The following is a 23,375-nucleotide window of genomic DNA, read 5'->3' on the forward strand; positions in this document are numbered from 1 at the left end:
ATTATTTATTATTATTTAAAAAGCTCTTTATTTGTATTACTATGATCATAATTATTATTATTATAATTGATTATTTATTAATTCCCTAAATCTATATATTTGATATTAGCCTTATTATTTATAGTTGCCTTATTATTATCTAATATATTTTAATTGAAGTTTATTATTATTTAATATAGTTAACAATTTGTTTCTAATATTATTTTATTAATTTCAATATTGTTGTTGCTTAACAGATCTTTAATTAGTATATTGTTATTTTAACTAATATAAATTTGATATATATCCTTTTTAACCTTGATAATTATTATTATAACATTATTTAAATTAAATATCATTACAATTATTACTATAATTCCTATATTAGCTTCTATTTTTAAAAGAAAATCAAGATATTATTACTTAAAAGACTAATTTCAGATTATTAATTTATTTAAAGAATTCTAATAATTATATTTCTGATTAGGAATATTTAATATGAAATTGAAAATTTAGAGTAAAGCCGTTTCAAATAGCTATAAGCTAATTATATTCAAAAACTATACCAGCTATCTTTGTATTTTGTAATATTATATTAATAAAATTTTATATAATATAATTATTTTAAAGATCTTTTATTTTATATCTATTTTTAAATAGATTTCGTATTATTATTTCAAAATATATTCTAAATTGTTTTTCTAAGATTTCGTATAATATTAATATTATAATAATTGTAATAAGCATATACTCTATATCTATAAATTCTATAATATATCAGATGTATATTATATCTTATAAATAGTTAAAAAATTTTTTAATAATTATTGTATTATTATCCATTAAAGCAAAATATTTTAATCAAAAAAAGAAAATATAAATATCTATATATATTATCGAATTCCCTACTATTACTATTCCAATATTCTATAAATCTAATTCTAAAAAATCAAAATAATTAACCTCTTTAATTTTTAATAAAAATTGAGAAAACAATTATAACAAATTTCTAAAATCCAATAATAATCCGAAAAATATGTATAATTATATTTGTTATATTACAACTACAGAAATTTGTTCCAATTATATTTGAATAAAAAATATTGTTTCAAAACAAAAGAATACTCTACCCTATAATGAATTATTAACATTATCTTCCTTTCAAAATAATTCTTTTGAATTTAACATTTTATATTTATTATATAACAATAATATTACAGTTATACTAAAAGCAGTACTATCCCCTATACCTTGATTCTGACTCTTATTTGCAGGATATATATCATTTATCTCTAATATAATTCCTATATTTTATAGTATTAATAAAAAGCTAAAAAAGAAATAGCTTATTTACTAATAAATCTCTTATTGATATAATTATCTGTATAAATATTATTCTAATAGTAAAGGTTAATATAAGATTTGAAAGTAAAAAGTTATATTATTTATTTCTTTATCTTAATTTTAATTAAAAAAGCTATTCAATTTAATGAAAAGTGTAATAATAATAAGGGAAATATAGAGAGAAAATAGATATTATAAAAATTCTTTAAAGAATTCCGAAATTCGGTTATTCAAATAAACACTAGAAAAGTAGATCTTACTTTTTCCTTTTCTTTATTATAATATTTTATTTACCTTTTTTATACTCTTACTGTTAAAACTCGGATTTGATTTCATAATACTAAAAGAGCAGGAAGAATATAATTAACCATTTTCTTTTTGAAAACAATAATAATTCATTTTAGTATTGATTTGTTGATAATCTATTCTAAAAAGAAAAATTCTGTAATTATACTTACAGATCGAATATAATAATATTATATATTTATATCTGACAAATCTAAAATAGATCTTATTTCCAATATATAAATATTATTCCTATAAATATTTTTAATAATTTTCTATAATCTTATAGAAAAAACTTTATAAAATTGATATTTTGTATATATAAAAATAAATAATTATTAGGTCTATAAAACGAGTTTGTAATTTATAAATATAATACTAGAGGTTCCCTGTAGTGCTTGTAATAATTGGTTATTAGTATACTACTTCTCTCTTAAACAAGGACGAAATATATAATCGAATAATACCTGATTGGGACTTGCTATTATATAGTAAGTAATGAATAGATTAAATTATAAAAACTGTTTTATCATTAAACTAAAAGTTATACTATTTAATTACGCTTGTTATATAAGCTACACTACCAGAGCCTAGCCACCATGCCACCTGCCTAGTCACCATGCCACCTGCCACAATAATATTATTTATATAAACTAGAAAAAATAATTATTGTAAATAATTAATATATAAATATAAATTTATAAAACTTTATATGAAATTTATTTTGATTAATTTTTTTTTTAAAAAAAGATTCCAATTTTTATTAGTTTACTTTAACCTGTAAAGATTTCAAAGTATATATAGAATATAATCTTAATAAATTTAAATACTTTGAGGAAATATTAAATAGATTTTTTTTTTTAGATATAATTCGATAAATATATTTTTGATATTAAAATAAAAATATTCAAGATTTTCTTTTATAATAATTATAAGAAAAAGATGAAGAATATTAAAATGAATTGTAGGAGCAAAGATTTTATTATAATTTTTATTTAAAATTTAATTAAATCCTTTAATTATTAATCTAGCCTTGAATCATTTTATTTTATTATTTTTTATTTTAACAATAAATATTTATTTTATTAAAATTAGATTATTTTTTTATAATAAAATAAATTCTTTTTAAATATTATTTTTAATTAATAAATCTATTTCTTTTTGAATTACAGTTTGCTAGTTTTTTATATACTTTTTATTTATTATTATATTTTTATATATATTTGGTATCTTGATTTTGAGTATTTCTATTATTAATAAAGTAATTTCAATCTCTATTAATATATTATTTAAAAGGATTAAGATTTTGGAAGTAATTCCATTATTTATTTATTTTTTCAAATTGATAAATATTTGGGATTGCAATTATAATATGCTCGATTGATTTTGATACAGAAAAGAGGCTAAATACGTATTGAAGGGGGTGAAAAGCTTGATTGTATTCCTATTGAAAAGTTGAAGCTATTTAAGGTGCTAGAAAGCTAAAAACCACGCTAGAGGGGGCTGTAGTATTCACTCTGGTATCTGATACTGATTTATTCAAGGAAGTGAATAGAAATTGGATAATCTTGAAGGTATATATTTTTATATTATTGTTGTTGTTTTTTTTTCTTTTTTTAAAATCATATTTTGAATTTGATAATATAGAAGTAAATATAAATATAGATATTATGAGTAGTAAAGTTATAGTTAAATTTAGTAATATAGAATTAGAAATTAAAGTAATTTTAAATAAAATAATTTTTGTTTTTTTATTACTTTTTTTTGATTTTAATAAATCATTTATTATTTATTAAATATTTCTATATTCGTTTTTATCAAAGTGTGATATTTTAGTTTTTGTTTGTTTTGATATTGGTAAGTGTATTTTTATTAAGTTTATAATTATTTTATTTTATAATATTGATGAATCAATTAGAATAAATAATAATTTAGGGATATTTTTGGGTTTATTGTGAAACTTGTGATTAGATTTTATATTCTTGGTATCTTATAATTTGGTTATATAATTTCTAAATTTTAGATTTATATTTTCTTTTTTGTAACTTTTATTAATTGTAATATAGTAAAAGTGGTAAGTATAATTTAATTTTGGTGAATAAATCTTTACATATTTAATAGTATTTTTTGAGTATTTTAGGAATATTCCGATTTTTATTATATTGTAGAGTTTATTATACTTTTATTTTATTAGAATAGTTTTAGGATTGATATAAGTATAATATCAATTTCTCTAGATTTTATATGTATTAATATTTAGTAATATGTTTATAAATATTTCAAGTGGGTTTTAATCAATTCTATTTGTATTTGGGCTAATATTAGTGTAATTTCGAATATATATATTACATTCGATAATTTTATTCCAAAATTCTAATAGTAAATAAGCTTTTTTTAATATTACTTTTATATTAGTTTTTATAATATGTATATTATGTTTGACTGGGCTGTTTTAATGAGATAATATAATTATTATAATCTCTAATTGTATATTAGTTTTTCATTTCTAGATAGTTTAAAGAAGCTTTGATGTATTATTAGTTTTAGTAGTAATTATAGCTACTTTTGTAGCAAATTTAATTTTCTATTTTTAGATTTCTAATAAAAGTATTATATTATTTTTTTATTTTAATAAAATGATTTAATTTATTCTTGTAATATTATCGATAATAAGAAGAAAATATTTGTGCTTTTGAATAGTCTTTAAAAAAGGATCAGTAATATTAAAATAAATCAATTTTAATTTTTTAGATTTTTATATACTTAGTTGACTTGGAATTTTATTAATTATTTTTGTGAGAATATATATTTTATAAATATTTAGAGTTAAAAGAATCTTAATTAATTTCTAAAGTGTAGTAATTTTGTATAGGTTTTTGATTTTATTAGGGTTAAAATGATTAAATTGTTTATGTTAAAAAAGGTATCTTTTTTTTTGTTATAGTCAATTTTTCAATTTTTTTTATTTTATTAATTATTTTTATATAGAGTGTAAAGAATATAGAATTCTTATATTCTAGTTTTATATGCAAAATAATATATATCTCATTTTTTATTATAACTTTAATAATTTTATTATTTTTATTGTTTTTTAATATGCAATATTTTTTTTAAGATTGAGTATATCCTTAAACTTTGCTTTACAAATTCTTTTAGTTAAAAATAGGTTAACCCTTAATTCTAATATATATAGTATTTTAGTTAATAATATTCTTATTTTATTTTTATATATTATATTTATTATTTTTTGTTTATTCGAATATATAGCTTCTTTATCAACTGTTATTCTTTATTATAAAATATAAATTAGATTTTTGAAGAGAAAATATTGGTCAGATATATATAAGGTAGTATCAGTATTAGTATTACGGAGTGACACTAAGCCCTTTCTGTCCTGTCCTGTCCTGCTATATATATGAGAGTAAGATAGAACTTCCAATTCTATCTCCTAGTCTTTTGGGCATTTAGCTCAGCGATAAAGCTTCTGAATACTCCCAAAAGTAGTCCTATAACATTAAATAAAACCACCCTAGATTATAAATGGAATTATACAGGGAGCCCCACTTATAGCTTACAAACCTTGATTAGTTTGGGGGCTAGCATATATAGATCCTGTTTGCCTGTCTGAATGCTTGAGGCATTAGAATTCAGAATCCTGAATCCTGAAACCTCCTAGTAAGTAATGATATAAAGACTATACCTTAAGAAAAGAAATAATATCATAAAATAATACTAAGCCCTTTTTGTTCTGTCCTGTTCTACTATATATATAAAAGTAAAATAGAACTTCCAATTCTACCTCCTAGTCTTTTAGGCATTTAGCTCAACGGTAAAGCTTCTAAATACTCCCAGAAGTAGTCCCATGACAATTAGTGTATTATTGTGATAGGAATGTTTTATTAATACTTTTTTTAATAAAATAATAATATTTAAAATCAGATTTATTATTAATAATATTCTTAATAATATTAGAACTTAATTTAGTGATATAAGCTTTATACTTTTTATACTTTTTATTTCTTTATAATAAAAAGATGGATTATCTTTTTTTTTATTTATATTTTGAATTGGATTTTAAAAAATATTTGATATATTGAAATTAGAAGTATTTTAGGATTGAGTAATTAGATTTATTGTAGAGTTTGTAAGTAATAATAGGTATATCGGATTCCAAGTTTATATTAATCTTGTACTAATAATAAAATAAAATATATTTCTTTTCTTTTATAAGATGTACTGCATTTTTAGAATTTTACATTTTGGCTTTTTTAATCTGTAAATACTTGATTTTATTATTAATATTTAAAATAGAATTGATAATATAAATTATATTAATAATAACTTTATACTTATTAGGAAAAAACAAGATTAAGCTTTAAAATAGTAATTTATTTATATATAAAGCTTTAACTAAAGCATCTATAGATAAAAGTTTTTTTCAAAAATTCTTGAGCTTATCCCATATATTTATGATAGTTATATTAAAGATATTATTGAAAAAGAAAATCTTGATTTTAAAAAGATATTTGTTTATTATTATATTATTAATTTTGAAGTATTTGATAATTGAATAATCCCAAAGTTTCTTTATTATATCATATTCATCTACTAAAGCCTTATTATCATTAAATAATAAATAATAGATATAAGATAATATACTAATATTATTCTTAAAAAAATAATCTTTTTATTAATATTGAATTGAATCTTTATTATAACATTGTTATTGTTACTAGAGATTTAGAATTTTTCGAAATCCTTAATTAATTTATTAGTATCTATAATTTGTACATATTCCTATAATATTTTTTTATATATATAAAATCAATCTTTTTCTTAAAATTGAATTTTCATTTAATAAGTTTAGTGTTTATAATTCTTTTAAATAAGGAAAGGGATATACTTGAAGTAATTTTTAAATTTAGTATCTTTATTTATTTTGAGATTCTGTAAATAGAAAATTTGTATTAATAATTTGTATATATTTGGATAATAAAATAAAAGAATTGAAGAGAAAAAAAAACTGTTTTAATTGAATTTCCTTAGTTTTGAATATATTAGTATTATAGAAAGAAATTCTTTTCAAAATGAGGTAATTGAAAATAGTAAATTTTGATTTATAAATAATAATTTCTAGAGTAATATTGAATATTATATAATTAATAATACTCTTCAGTATTAAATTGAAATAAATAATTTTTTCAATAGTAACTCATAGTTTTTTTATTTGAAAAAAGAATATAATATAAGTGATTATTTTATTATTGTATTTAAAAAAAGGATATAATATAAATGATTATTTCGCTATCGCTACTTAGTAATCTGTTTACTATATACATTTTGTATATTAATATTATATTGTATAGAAGCTTTTCATCGTTAACCTTTACTTTAATAATATAAATTATTTAAAAAGCTTTCGGTTTTAGTTTTACTATAGAGCTATCAGACTCATAACCTATTTATAATAAAGGAGTAGGTTAATAGAATACATGTAATATTGACTATATAGATTAATTGTATTAAGATAAAATCTAATTATAAAATAGAAGTAATATATGTATAGTAGCGTAGCGTACGTGCTATAACTTCCAACAGTATAGAAGATTATATCGTATGAATATTTAATTAGTTTATTTAGGAGTATAAAAGATAAATATCAGTCAATTATTAATACTAATAGTGTATATACTAAATATTAATAAAATTAATGCTTTTTTTTATTCTCAAAAGATTCTTTATAATACTTTTATCATCTGAAATTCATTATATTAATTTTTAAAGAGTATAAGGTTTTTATTAACTAAACCCTCTATATATAGGGAAAAGCTCGGTCGCTTTTTGGTATATTTTATAATACTTACACTGACAACCTTCGTAGAGGCATGATTTAGCGAGTCATGTAAACTGCACTTAGAACTTGAGAGACCTTAATTTTATGCTCACTTCTTTTAGTAGATATGACAGCCATGTTATCGTTTAATGTTCTCAAGTTGTTGCCAGAGGAAATGGGAGGGCTTTTGTTGACGCTATATTGCTTGCTTTTTACGATATAGCTTGGTGTAGCGATTTGTAGACGAGAGTGTGAGAATAGAGGGATGGTGTCGTGGAGAAATTGAGCGCATAACTATCATACCAGAAACATTTCCCTGAATGTTCGGACGAAATTGACTGTCATGTATGGTCGAAGCGTTGAATATTTTTATTATTGATATCACAAGGTGATTCCTACTATTTCTAAGAGGTCCTCCTGTCGATTTTTCTTCGCTACTGAGATAGAAATCAGAGGACTTTGGCCGAGTACAACATGTTGTATCGTTGAAATTCTTAAAGCCTCAAGAAAGTCACTTGTTCCGCACGCGAGACAATCTAGAGAATCCTCTTTAAGAGTTTCATGAACAATTAAAGTTGTGTGTTTGTTGCATGATGATTGGCAGCTGAACGTAGTTCAAATAGCAATGCCCTGACTACGGATACGAAAGGACAAGAGGACTTGAATTTTGAGTGTATTTGGTTGTGTGGAACGACGAACTCATCAACATAATGATGTTGATTTAGGAATCAGAATATGAGGATCAATTTCAGTCTAGTACAGCTGTGGATAGATTTTCACTCTTTATCCACTTGTGCTTACCTCTTTCGCTGAAGTTTTATGTGAGTTACAGGAAGGATTGTGGTCTGGGGAGTATCCAACGAGTTGTCGCGGGAAGCATTAGATGCTTCAGGTGAGATTCAGTGATTCTTTCTACTAGATCACAAGATCTCATCTTCAACAGGAGCATTCTGTGATTCTTTTAAGATCACCAAGAAAGTATACAGCTCTTCTTGTCATATTCCTCCATTTCTGTTACAGAATTGGGATCGTATCACCGGCATATCTTTGTTATTTCTCAACCACTTCCATCGCTGGCCAGAAGTGAGTTCTTTCATACAGATGATAACTTTAAATTACCATCAGAACGTTCGGATGAATATGCGAGGCAAACAAATGGTGACAGGTGTCAAAAACCTATTACTCTGAGGCAAAGCTGAAGACTTGAGTATTTTGACTGTTTGGATGGAACAGTTTGAGGAATCCGCAGACGGAAAACGGAGGTTTTGTAGGCGTTCAGTAAAAATAAAAAAAAATAAAAAAAAATAAAAAAATCGAGACAGGAAGTGGGAGATGGGGTCAAAAATGAGGCTTGATTCACTAATACAAACGAGAGAATGGTAAATTTCTCCTAGATAGAGATCGTTAAGACGAACAGAGGAAAGCTAGAAAATCAATGGTAGCCCGTCGTTCTCCATTCTGGCTTGCACCCCTGTTTCAATTGTCAATTGTCCCCGGAGCTTCCATAATGGAATATCTAGAAAGTCCGAAAATCGACTAAAGTTGGTCGCTCGGCACTTCACCCTGGAAATTGTCAATATCGTGATTATCCGGAGAAATTGTTAAACCCCATCATCATATTGCATGATTTGACATGACATCTCGATAGGATCAGGGGTAAACACTTAGATAGCGATTATGTGGGGTTAAGTCCAAAGCTAAAATATCTGAAACCTTATAACATGCAATTCAAGGAATCTGGACTTGTACGTACGAGAGAAATGGGTCGGACCAAATGACTAAGATATCAATTAGTGGTTAGCACTGTTGTTTCATACGAAAAGTGAGTGCCGAGGAGCGTTATAGGCATGAATGTGTGTATTATTCTGCAAGCATGACGTCGTCTGAAGAATGGGATGAGGACACTGAGATAATGTCGAGGGGAACGTGCCATCAATCCCGAGAGAAGCCAAATGACAATAAACTTTGGTCGTTTGTATTTCCAGCTCCACCGCCAGGGTTTTGGTCTACACCAAGGGAAGAATGGGGGAGTTGGAGTACCTGATCATCCTGACTAAGGTCTCTCTTTTTAAGGTTGACCCTAAGGTTATTGAAATTTATGCGGAATGGTTCCAGCCCTTTTGATATCCTTTGATAGGAAGAAGGTACGAAGTAGATTCTTTCTGTAGGTTTATTGATCTGCACGAAAGCACGTGCTTATCATGTGACCTTTGTAGCTAGTAGTTATCTATAGACTTCTTATTTGAACTCTAGGTGTTATGTGAGAGTATCTCACAGCGTTTTCTTCCCCTCTCCTATAGGGACACTAGCTTCAGTGACTATTGTACGGAATATATGAAAGACTACTTTATAACCCTACCACTCTACTCTTTTACATTGATTGAGATATCTTCTATTCACTGTATCAAATAGAAACATAATCTCTTTTCGTTGAATCAGAAAGGGAGATGCGGGCCATACAATGCTTAGAAATGTCGATCCATTTTTTTAATTCTTCAAAAGCTTGACCTAAAGCTTGTTTCGTCAACAAAGGCAATCAGATAGAATAGTTATATGGTCAACACTGATGATTGAATTGTATAATCTATTCTTCAATTATCTTATATCACTACAATCAATTTTATTGCTTTCTCAATTTGTAACTTCTGCTTAATATAATCAACGGAGGATATTCTAGCTCAGAATCTCATCAAAGAAATCCATTTCATACCTCGTTGTTATCAAGAAATGAAGGAGAAGATCGAAAAAGCAATTATTATCAAAACCGTCCGCATTTACTTTCACACGAGAACGTGCATTGAGGCGGTCTAGGGCATGAAGTGTCGGGATCAGAGTAGCCTCTACGGGTTCGAAGCTTGATTTGAGAGCTAAAGTTCGGCAAGCTTTTAGCGCCTTCTGCAGAGCCTTCAATTTTATAGGGCAACAAGTGTAAAGGCTCGGCTTACCTAAATTAAGTTGCGCTCTTTATTAATGGGACAAGATTGAAAGGGTAACCTAGATAAGCTCGAAGCGAAGTAAAATCAAGCTTTGTTGAGATGAGACACCATGATGCCGGCCAATGAAATGGAATGGTAAGTTCCGAGAGGTACAAAATTGATTGATTGAATGCTTATTCTTTAAATGAACATCTAGAACAGTACTTGTCAATTCTAGAATCTTTCATAATTCTGGGAATGCTGCGTCACCTAGTCGAGGAGTAGTTTGGTTCTCCTATGTGGAGAAACGACGCTAAGCCCTATTTCTCATAGTTCACGAGGCATTAATGGTTAATTACACTCAACGACTGCGGCTTGAAACTGTAAAGCTTTCAATACTCCGCGAAGCCATCATTCAGAGATTGCATTTCCCGACACTGCCGAGCTAACGTCCGCTATTCACGCAGCATGAAAACTTAGCGGAAGTTTTTCCTTCAATCATACGAAGGTTGACGGCGTAAGTATTGTAAAACACACCAAAAAGCGATCAAGCTTTTCTCTATTTTTATTATTTGGATTAATTATATTATTATATTGGTTAAAAATTTATATAGTGAATTTTAAATAGTGAAAGTATTGTAAATTTATTCTATTTCTAACAAAATCATTCAAATTTATCGAAATTCATATTTTTCTTTTTAAAAATATTATTTTAAATTTATTTAGAATCTATAAAAAGCTTTGAAAGCTTTAAAAGCTTTAAAATTAAAAGGATTGAAAATTTGAATAAAAGGGATCAAAATTCGAAATTTTGGAAAGGATAGCTAAATATCTAATAAAATTAGTAAAAGCAGTATTGGAATTTCGTAAAACAATAACTTTTATTAAAAATGGGGCTTACACGACTTACGCCTTCAACCTCCGTACATTCGCCGTTATAAATTGTAAACGAACAGCAAGAGCTGGGATGTGACCGAGGCCTTGGGGTTAGGTACCATTCAAAGCTTTCCTCTGTTGACTTATTTTAGACTTCAATGCCTTTTAGGATACGAATGAAGAAATGCGAAAGTCAAATAAATTGTATTCTTCTCATTCCAGTGAACGGACATCTTGCTTGTTGTCCGATAGGGTGCTTGGGATAGCATTACCTGTCTCCTGAGGCTGTATATGATTTTGTACCTGTCTACCTTCGCAAACACAGTGAGGGATTTCTCCGTGTTGAGAGAAATTCAATAGATCTATGATCTCGTAGCTGCGCAGGGGAGGCATGCAAAGACCATCAATGACTACCTGCGAGTGCGAAATATCTCTATGTCGGATCTCAAGTTTTTCTATAAGTAGGAAGCGTATTCCCGTTTCTTATTCTTTCCTCACACACTCAATCAATCTCCAGCCAGCATACACTTCAACCAACACACTCACTAACTTCACGAAAAATGATCTATCCCACAAGCCTCATCGCTTTATTGGCCAGCACGGCTTTCGTGTCTGCAGCTCCAGGTTCCGTAAGATTCCTCATTCCACTGACATTATGAAATATATACTGAATGTCCATTCTTAGTCCCTAGAGGTTCTTGAAAAGCGTGATGCTTGCACATTCACCACCGCCGACGCTGTCAAATCTGGAAAGCTTGCTTGCAAGACTATCATCTTGGATAATATTCAAGTTCCAGGTGCCACCACTCTTGACTTGACTGGCCTCAACACCGGTACACAAGTTGTATTTCAGGGAAAAACTGGGTGAGTTTTCTCGCTCACATTGCACGAAATAATCCTAACAACATTTCAGCTTCGACCATGCTCTGTGGATAGGTCCTCTTATATCCATCTCCGGAGAAAACATCGTAGTCACCGGTGCGAAAGGACACGTGATTAACGGAAACGGTTCAACATGGTGGGACGGACATGGTACTAACACTAATCCCGTGACGAAGCCCAAGTTCTTCGCTGCTCACTCATTGACTGGATCTTCCAGTATCACCGGTCTATACTTCCTCAATGCACCTGTCCAGTGCATTTCAATTGATTCATCTGTTGGATTGTCACTTATCGATATCACTATTGATAACTCTGCTGGAGACGCTGGTAATCTTGGTCACAATACCGATGGTTTTGACATCGGTAGCAGTCAAAATATTTTTATCTCCGGAGCAATCGTCAAGAACCAAGATGACTGCGTTGCCATTAACTCTGGCACTGTAAGTTTCATCCAATTTTCCAACATCGTCGACTTTGCTGATCAGTAATAGAACATCACTTTCACTGGTGGAAACTGCTCTGGTGGACATGGTCTCTCCGTCGGTTCCGTCGGTGGACGCACTGGCACTGGAGCCAACGATGTCAGCGATGTGAAGTTTCTCTCCTCCACCGTTTCAAATTCTGAAAACGGTGTTCGAGTTAAGACTGTCAGCGGTGCCACGGGTTCTGTCAAAGACGTCACTTTCCAGGATATCACCCTCGTCGGAATCACCGGGGTTGGTGTCGATGTCCAACAGGATTATGAAAATGGTAAGCCAACTGGTACACCCACTGCTGGAGTTCCAATTACTGGATTGACCGTGAACAATGTTCATGGTACCGTTTCTGGTGGCCAGAATGTTTACATTCTTTGTGCAAATTGCTCAGGTTGGACTTGGAATAAGGTTAATGTAACGGGTGGAACGGAGCTGCAGAAATGTGCTGGAGTTCCCACGGGAGCTTCTTGCTAAGCTTGTCATTTTTTCGAGCCACGCGGTGGGAGCAGTCATGGCTTCTGATAATGTTTGATAATTATTAGATTACTAGGAGGGGGTACTGAGCTGGAGGCTTTCCGAGGAACTTTGGGTGTTGTATTATAAAAACTCTTTTACATGTGGCTGTCAGATACTTGACGGATAACCACGAAGGACAGTAGCCTCCATAATCTAGAAACAGGCTTCTATTCAGGTTATTTCCACTCATTCTGTACACCATATTTGTGATTTTTCCTAACTTCCCTTCTCTTCAACGTCCGCTTAGCTATTAAATTGGGGGTAAAAAGGTGGGTTCTGTTTCAACGATGACATTTCCAGTTCGGATGTTACTCAAAATGGATCAAAATTTACAGTAAAGTCAATTTAATTTGAAGGTAGTAATGTTGAAGCACTAAAACAATAACCAGGACAAAAGGCACCATAGGTTAGATCAATTCGTTCTCTATCTTAACCTCTTTAATCTCATACCCATTTCATTGTGGTTATCTACGCTTCTTCCTTCAAAAGAATTAAAGAACTATTTCTCACAACAATATCACTCATGACTCTGATACTTTCCGCCCCCATGATATCATAGACGGCCACGTTCGTACCCAGCTCTTTGCCAAACCAATTGCGCAACTCCACTGCCAATAAAGAATCGACACCATATGCGTGAAATGGCTTATTTGTATCGATATCAGCCACTTCAGTCCCCAATGCTTTCGCCAACTTCATTACTATTGCTGTCGATACCACTTCCTTTAATTCGTTTACAGAATCTGCAGCTTTCAGTTGAGATTTGAAGCTCCTTTCAGCAGATTTGGTATCGGTTGAAAGAGTATCGTCTCGGCCAATATATGCAAGTGGACTGAAAGTGGGTGTTTGAGCCCAGGATGGTATTTCTAATCCTTGAGCGGACAATTGTGACGGCGCTAAGAGACCGATAATGGGTAAAGCCTCCTCTGATGCTGGTAACTTTAGTGGATTATCAGGATTACAGTAGTAATCAAGAAGTGCAAGAAACTCTTCTTCTTTGACCGATGCGACTTCATTTACAAGGTCCCTATTTTTGAGTACATCGGGATTCTCACTAATGATGCCTACATCGCTCATGATGCCTAGTCTGAGAGAAATTGCTTTTTGACCTTGACTGTTCCTGTAAAGACAGAATGCATCTTGGAATGTATTTCCGGCGGCGTAGTTTGATTGACCTATTGATCCAAACACGCCAGCGATGGAAGAAAGGAGTATAAAGAAATCGATGTTATCCGGCAAAGCTCTATGGAGATTCCATGTGCCCTGGACCTTTGGAGATGTTGCTGCCGACCAATCTTCGAAACTCATCTTCTCAAATAGGACATCCTATTACTTGTCAATAAATGTCAGTTGTTCGGATTTTGGATTCAGCTACCTTTAAAACCATCGTAGCTTGTATGCATCCTTTGATGGGAGGAAAAGCTCTAGAGCATTGCGAGATAGCTTTTCTTAGTTGATCAGAAGATGTAATGTCGCATTTGGGTGCTTCGACAGAGACCCCCATATCACGTAGCTTGATCAGCAAAGAAGTAGCGGCATCTGTCGTAGGCCCAGATCGTGATAATAGAATGAGATACCTTGCTCCTTTATCGGCCATCCATAGTGCTGCACTTCTACCCAAACCGCCCAAGCCACCTGCTATTATGTATGATGATTTTGAGTCAAAGCTCCACAGTGCTTGCGGTTGAATAGTTGCCTGTTATCGAGAGTTGTTAAATAACTGGGATATTAAGCCATGCAAACAATTTGAAAACTTACAGGGATCACATCTGCTCCATCGATGCTTAGAACTATCTTTCCAGATGTTTTACCGCTCTGTAATAGTCTCATGGCCCCTTTAAGATTCTCAATAGATATCACGTGAAATGGTTTGAAAGAATGAAATATTCCCCTATGAAAATAGTCGATGACATTAAGCATTATCTCTCGAAATTCTTTTGGTCTCTCAATGTTCAGAGAATCAATGGTGATCGCGGCGAATGTGACGTTCTTTGCAAAGGATGACATAGGTAGCTTGGTATTGGTGTATATATCAAGTGTACCGAGCTCGATAAATCTTCCATAGGGCGCAATTAACTCCCAAGTTGCGATTAACGCGTCTCCAGATAATGAGTTGAGGACAACATCTATCCCACGACCTTGTGTCATACGTCGTATTCCCTTTGCAAATGATAATTTACGACTATAGAAAATGTGATCTTCAGCGATACCATATTGCTCCATGAGCAATTCTTTCTTTTGGTCGAATCCCACAGTAACATATATGTCACAACTCAAATTTTTCGCGATCTGGATTGCCATTTGACCAGTTGCTCCGGACGCTGCATGAATCAGAATCGATTCTCCAAGTTTGAGCTTTGCAACGTTGATGAGAGAGTGATATACGGTAGATCCGGCCATGATCATGCCTGCAGCTTCCTCTGGAGCCATTTTTTCGGGAATTTGAAGAACAAGATCCGAATGTGCTCTGACATATGCATTCATACATCCGAATTTCGCCATATAGGCTCTGTCACCTGGCACAAAGGTCTTGCAATTGACTCCCACCCGAGTGACTATACCGGTACTTTCACAGCCTAGAAGATTGTCGTTATTATGGTATCGACCAAGTGTCACAAGAAGATCGCGGAAGTTTAGACCGGTATATTGAAGTTTGATCTCCACTTCGTCTGGACCAATTTCCGCTTGGAACTTTTCATCTTGAATAAAGTGAAGAGATTCGAGCAGTCCAGGCCTTTTTAATGTCAAAGTTACTGCTCCTGCTTGATCGATTCGAACGTTTCTCGTTTGTTCATGTATCCTAGTGTGTACCTGTTGATCAAGAGCTTTTGCTTCTCTGATGCGACCAATGTACAACAAACTATCACGATCCACATATTCCATGTCGCTGCTCATTCCTGTACCCAAAATCTTTTGAGAAAGAACGGATGCAATAGTCTCCCCCCACTTCTTGGGATCAGTCCCATTACCCTTGATATGTAAAGTGATGAAGGCAATGTCAAGTTCTGAACGTAGAACTCTAGCCAGTCCATCGACTAGACCATCAAAAGCTGCGGATCCCGCATCTTCTGAGCTATGCGTTACCCAGAGAAGATTCTTTGCAGAAACACACATTTGTTTCAGGACATCAAAATCAGAACTGGACAAGTTAGACAGAAATGGCACTTCAACCTCTTGAAGAAAGACGAGGAATGAAGATTGTGCATCTGTAATAGAAAATGTCTCTTTGAATGACAGTAATTGGATCTCAATGTCGATGGAAGGTTTCAAGCACGCTCTAATGTTCTTCACAACCTCAACTTGTTGGGAAGATGTGAGATCGACCAGAAAAATTATCTTCTGGACAGTGAGAGGTATTTCTTCATTGTTTGCCGTGGACACAATGAGACTGTACTCATGATATCTGGGGTCGTCGGTGTCGCGAATCGAGAAATCGACACCAGTGAAACCATTTTGGAGGAGAACTGTATGCCAAGTTTCCTCTGAAACACAAGGACCGTCTGAACGAAATTTCTCCGTGCCTATTTGCTCAGATTAATGCTACTGAAAAACACGTCTGATCAGAATCAAACTCACCCAGCCACCAGCCCTCCAAAGTTCCAAACACAAATCCTGTCCTCATTAGATCCGGTTGCGTATTCTCAAGCATAATAAGCTTTCCGCCACTAAGACGATTAGCAGGGAAATGGGAAATTTTGATTTATGACTCACGGTCTCAATAATTTGCGACAGTTTCGCAGTGTATGTGCTAAGCTACTTGTAGCATGTAGAACCTATTGAAAATCGTCATTAATCACTAGGTGACTATTTCAAGAGTTGGTTCTGGGATCTTACACTGTGGGCAAGAAGTAAATCAAACGATCCTTCTTCAAAGCCCTGGGACACAATATCACCTTCAATATCCAGCACGCGGAACTGGATCTTATTTGTCGATGTCCCAAACTTCTCACGGGCTTGTTCAAAAAAGCTTGGTGAGATATCCGTATAATTATAAGAATTGAATCTCTCCGTGCATCGCTCAGTTCCGTCACGTTGAAGTAAAACTGACATCACACACTCTGTGAAAGATCCTGTCCCCGAACCTATCTCCAAAACATCCAATCCGGGGTTCTGATGTGCAATTAAGTCAAGATACTTGGCGATATCCTTGCCATAAGTCTCTCTCATGCAAATATCTCGATAATACAATTCTGCCACTTTTTCCCCCGAGAAAAGAATTTCTAGTGGATTAATTTGACCTCGTATAATCCCTGAGAGTTCTTTTCCAATAGCAAGGTAAGTCCTCACCAGTGGATGATCTTTCATGTCTTTGGGGATAATTACATCAATCTCAGAATCATCATTGACCCCCTCGGCACTTGAAAGAAGCTCACTTGAAGAAGTGGTTTTCTCACAAGCCTTCAAATGACACCGGAGACTTCCAAGATACTTTTGGATAAATGGCTTGGCGTTATTTTCTTCAACTTCTGAGATTTCGTTCAGCGCTTCCCTAGCGAAGTATTCCAACATGAATTCTAAAGTTTGGTAGACTTTGAATCGCTCAACATCTTCGATAGTTTCTGATCGACAGAAACGAAGTACTTCATGTGGTTTCAAAAATGTTACATCTGGCTTCCAAGAAATGTACCAATTGAGTTGTCGTGGTTGGATCTGTTCTTGAAAACTAGTACTATCGGAGACTGTGCTTGATTCTAGGCGAGATAAGGATAATATGAGTTTACCCATGCGGTCCAAAGCAAAACTAGAAATTTCGGCCTTCTGAGACCCTTTCCTTTCTGCTGTACAATAAACCTGTATTGATTGAGTCTCTGGATAGCTCAGACCGGTACTGGAGATCCAAGCATTATCAATTCGGGTGGGAATCATTGTCGGTATTTAGTTGAACATCCATCTGTAAGAGGAATCCATGAAAGTTGCATGAGAGCGTCCAAGGTAGTAGGATGAATGGTGTGAGCCTCTACTGCTTCGATACCTTCATATCCTGCCCAATCAAATGTGGTAAGGTCTGCAATTGCAGCCTTGTTTCCGTCGTGGAATATTTTATCCAATTTTTTGAATGATGGCCCTAACTCTACACCCATATCGCTTGTGCATTGATAAAGGGTCTCCTTGGAAATGTATTCTACACACTCACGAGCAGCAATTTTGTGTTTCAATGTATAGTCGTCTTGTTCGTCTCGTTTCACTTTACCGCAGTCAACCTCGGTGATATCAGTCTGATGCTCAACCTGAATTATTCCGCGGCAGACCTCCTTCCAGTAACCATTATTGATGGCGTGTATACGGAACTCGGAAGATGTGCAGTCTTTGTCGGATGAATTCTGCAGCGATCGCATACATAATTGCGCTTCTGTTTTAGGATCCTGGCCGGATATCTGAATTGGACTTGAGATGATGACATCTTTCAACCTGAATCCGTTGATTTTTTGATCTTTTGCTACCATCTGCTTTGAAGCTTCTATGGCCATCACCATCATACCGGTTGCTGGATATATGACTTTCCCATTAACCTAGAGATTTTTTTTTCGTTGGCAACTGACTAGTGAAAAAATGGATGCAAGTTAAAAGCTAACCTTGTGATCCTGGATCCAGGAAACTCTTGTTGGATCAAAAATCTTGCGCCACCTAGATTCTAGGAGGTTTCCATCACTTATTGGCGTGCCAAGCAATTCAAGCTCAGGATGTTTCCTGAAAATAAGCTCTCGTCGTCTTCTTGGCTCATGCCAATATGAACGGGAATGAATAAAAGGATATTCTGGTAAGTCAACCAACAGCTTTTTCCGGGAATTACAAGAATTTTGAGGCTCGTTCACACAATCAAAATTGATCTTGTAGCCTAAGGAACTTAGGCGACCAGCCAACTCTTTCATGGCAGTAGTGCTGGAGGTATTACGCGATAGGGTAGAGTGGTATCTCAGTCCTGATTTGGGACTTAATCTGTCGGAAATCTCCTTTACATATCGTTGTAGTGCAGGATGTGGCCCGATTTCCAAAACATCGCAAACTTCAAAACTGCGATTTTTTGCACCCAGTTTCCTCTTGGGAGATGATATTGCTGTAGCAACAAGATCATCATAAGCCTTCGAAAAGTTAACTTGACTCACCATATTTCCGACCCAATATTGAGCTTGGCTGAGGCTCTCCAAGTTGAAAATACGTTCACCCGTGACCGAAGATATCATAATGATAGGCGATAGGGGAGTTTGACCTATTGCCAAGGTTTGTAGTAGGCCAGAGTATTCATCTGCCACATCATTCATTTGAGGGGAATGATAAGCAGCTCCGGTTTTCAATTTGCGCCCAAATATCCCATCAGTATTAAGTTGCTGTTGAAGCAAATCAATTTCCCTTTCCAAGCCTGAGAGTGTCACATTGCAGGGACTATTAACGCATGCTACAGTGAGGCTTCCGGAATTGGAAAGGCCCAAAGCTTCTGTTAGATATGGCTGAACCTCGGATTCTGCAAGGTTGATGGATATCATTGCACGAGGATGTTTATAGCTGTGCCGAATTTTCCTAGCTACCTGCCCTCTAAAGAAGGCCACCTTGCATGCAGATTCGAAAGATAGACCACCACACGCGTAACTAAAAATTGATTTCTTAGTGCAAGTATTCTGTTATGGGGACCTTAAGAGTGACCTACGCTGCGGCGATTTCGCCAGAGGAATATCCCAACACAATAGTAGGCAATATACCAAATTCTCGAAGTAATTCGATTAGCGCAAGTTGCAGAGCGGTTGTGAGGATTCATAATAAGTCCACTAAATCACTTACTAATATCTTATCAAATAAGGGATATATTAATGACTAATACACATATGATATGATCTTATATTATAAAATCATATTATCATATAGTTGTATAACAGTATCTCTTATCAAATTGATTTATAATGGAATAGAATGAAATGGAACTAGATGGAAGTATACAGGAAATCTCGCTAAATTGATTGGTTGTACTTTCTTTTTATTATCTAAAGTGATTCTATAAGATACGATTTAAATCGATTTTATTTATAAGCATAGAATATATTGGAATTTCATTATAAACTATATAAACCTAAAATATTCTTTAAAGAAATTTTAGGAAAAAATAAGCAATTTCATCTCAACTCAGCCTAACTCTTCTAAATTGACTTTAATTCAACTCTTATTCTATATATTCGATTTATTCCTATAGTTTAAATTAATTAGATCTTTTATTATTCTTATAATATTATTATTCCTTTTTATTATAAAAGCTAATCTTCAAGAGGTTATAAGCCTAACTAGTCTAAACTAGTTTAAAAAGAAAATTAGCTTGATTTAAGGCTATATATCATATATATACCACTATTGAACTATCAAATATCGAATTTTTCGAATCAATTTAATCAAATTCATATCGAAAACTATTACATATAGATTCTATGACCTATATCCCTAAAGCTAAATCTAATTGAATATATAAAATTAGATCCCTAAATAATATATTTATACTATATTACTATCTATAACAAGTGATATATCAATCTTCTTTATATTAAGATACTCTAGTTTATTTAATTTTTATTTTATATCAATTAAAATAAAAATCTAATTTAAAAAATAACTAGTCTATTCGATTCTTGAGATTAAAATCGATTTTAAATCGATTTATTTATTTAATCCATTCAAGCTTAAAACTAGTTATATATTTAGATTAGTATTTAATTAGTATAAGATTAATTAATCTATAAAGAACTTAAAATGGCTTTTGGTATCAATTTTAAATCTAATCCTTTAAAAGGCAGATCTAATTATATTGAATGAATTAACCAAGCTAAGCTCTTTCTTGAAATAAATAACTTTATACCATATATCAACAATATTAAGATTTCACTTAATAAAAATCTATATATAGATAAATCAGGAAGGTTTATTTTTATTAAATTAATTATAAAATACAATGAAAGGCTTTCAGAATATTAGAGAAATAAAAGAAAGGCATTAAAAGCTATTAAATCTATAATTAGCTTCGAATTAGTCAAAAGATTTGAAACTAAAACTATGGCTAAAAGTCTATGGAATTTCATTAATAAAATATTTGGAGAGTTTTTTATTGAATTAATGAGAAAATACCTAAATAGGCTAATAGAATCTAATTATATTAGTTCAAAAGGAATGGATAACTATACTAATTCGATCCAATCATTGTATAATTACCTAAAATCGATGAAATTCGATATTCCGGATGCTTTTATAATATGATTTCTTTTTAGAGGCCTATCTAGCTCTTTTGATGATTTTGCTTTTCGAAAATATAAAGAACTAGTTAAAAATACAATTAGTATTGATCTGAATAAGCTCTTTTCTAAGCTAATATTCGAAGAGGCTAGAATATAATCTAATATTGATCTAAATGCTAATAAAATAAGCTTTAATAAAGCTTCCCATTATAAATATTACTCTAAAAAGGGGTATTTAGAATCGAAATGCTTTATAAAATACCCTGAATTAAAGACTAATAAAGAGAATAATAAAAAGCAATTTAAATCAAATTCAAATAGAAATTTGAATAAAGATTTAAAGAAAAATTCGAATAAATCTATTTTTAGTAAGTAACTAATGGCTGTAGATTATTATATAGGTTTAGCTAATCAATTTCTTGGATTTAAATATAAATTTATATTAGATTTGGATGCTATAGAGTATTATTCACCTAATAAAAAATGGTTTATAAATTATAAATCATTAAATAATTATTCTATTATTGTAGCTAATGGGGAAAAGCTTTGTATTAATGGTATAGGAGATATTTCTATTCTAATTAATAATAAATCAAAAATGCTGTTGCAAGGAATGTATCATATTCTCAATATAGTCTTCAATCTTATTAATTCAAATAAAATAGCTCAAAAAGGGTGGTTAAATTATATTGTTTTTTTTGGAAACAAAATCAATATTATTCATAAAGAGGTTAATATATGAACTATAGTTTTCTGGCTAATTGATGTATATTACCTTAATTTTACGGTAAATTCTAAATATCTTAAAAGCATTAATACTCCTGAAATTGATAAAAAATCAATTTAAGAATTGAATTTATTATTAAATAAAATCAATTTCAATTTAATCTATAAGAGATTAGATTATATAAATAAGGATTATATTATTAAATTCTTAAATATCCAATTAAATATAGTTAAATCTGATTTAGAGGTATGTGAATTATACAAATTCAGCAAATTCCATCAGAAAATAAACAAGGAATTCTTGGAAATCCCTGAAATAAGCTCTAAATTCGAAAAATTCAGTCTAGATATAGCTGGATCTTTTAGAATTATAGAAATTAAAAATAAAAAATATTTTTTAGTATTCACCAATTAAGCCATTAAAGCTATTTGGGTATATTTTATTAAATTCAAATCCCAGGCCTATAATATTCTAATAAAATTCTATAATCTAATTAGAAATCAGTTTAATATTAATATTAAAATACTAAGATTAGATAATACTCTCGAGTTCCTTTCGAATAAATAATCGAATTTTATTCGAAATCACAGAATTATATATGAATATATAAGTCTGTATACTTATTCCCAAAATGGAATAATTGAGATACTAAACAGATATATAGTCGAAAGATTAATCTGTATAATTAAGGAGAAAGAGATTCCATTCTATTTATGGTTATACCTAGTTAAAGCCATCACTCATATTAAAAATAGAATATATAATAATTCTATTAATAATTCACCATTCAAATTAATATATAATAAGAAGTCTAATCTAAGCTATATTAGAATCCTAGACTCTCTTACTTATATTATTAATAATAAAAAGATTCACAATAAAAAACTGGATTTTAAAGCTCGAGAAGGTATACTAGTAGACTTTGATTTATTTAATAATTATTTGGTCTATATTCTGGTTAATAAAAGAATAATTAGCTCAAGAGATATCAATATTCAAAAAGATCTTATATACTCTAATAAGTATAAAAATCAGGATCTAAAGTTATTGGAAGAAGAAGATCTCGAATTTGAACCTATTCAGGATAATATAAAGAATAAAGATATTATTAGTATTAATAAACGTTAAACTAATCCCGAAATAAACAAAAACAGTGAAAATAACAAAACACTTGATTGTATAGAAATCGATCCCGGTGAGCCTACTCCCGGTGAACCTACGCCTGATAAGGCAATAGAATCTAATATACAATAATCTAAATATATAAAAGATCTAATTCCTGATAATAAAGGTTTTAATAAAGATGGAAAACATATAATTTCCTATTATAGACTT

The 23,375-nt window shown here is 31.1% G+C and overlaps 2 protein-coding genes across 2 annotated transcripts; one reads left to right on the forward strand and one right to left on the reverse strand.

Annotated features, from left to right (window-relative positions):
- The first annotated feature begins 11,608 nt into the window (after positions 1–11,608).
- EAE98_011786 (uncharacterized protein) lies at positions 11,609–13,374 on the forward strand. The gene is made up of 4 exons (XM_038959409.1): positions 11,609–11,861; positions 11,918–12,096; positions 12,146–12,554; positions 12,606–13,374. The coding sequence occupies exons 1-4, from the start codon at positions 11,793–11,795 to the stop codon at positions 13,062–13,064; spliced, it is 1,116 nt and encodes a 371-aa protein (XP_038804174.1). The 5' UTR covers positions 11,609–11,792; the 3' UTR covers positions 13,065–13,374.
- A 200-nt stretch (positions 13,375–13,574) lies between these two features.
- Positions 13,575–19,588, reverse strand: EAE98_011787 (uncharacterized protein; the record flags this gene model as incomplete). Its single annotated transcript, XM_038959410.1, has 8 exons — positions 13,575–14,432; positions 14,482–14,802; positions 14,865–16,627; positions 16,683–16,771; positions 16,818–16,879; positions 16,941–17,884; positions 17,992–18,616; positions 18,680–19,588. 8 exons carry the CDS (start codon positions 19,586–19,588, stop codon positions 13,575–13,577), a joined length of 5,571 nt encoding a protein of 1,856 aa, XP_038804175.1.
- Positions 19,589–23,375: the final 3,787 nt, after the last annotated feature.

The sequence above is a fragment of the Botrytis deweyae genome (genome assembly GCF_014898535.1).
Source record: "Botrytis deweyae strain B1 chromosome Unknown BDEW_053, whole genome shotgun sequence".
NCBI lineage: Eukaryota > Fungi > Ascomycota > Leotiomycetes > Helotiales > Sclerotiniaceae > Botrytis > Botrytis deweyae.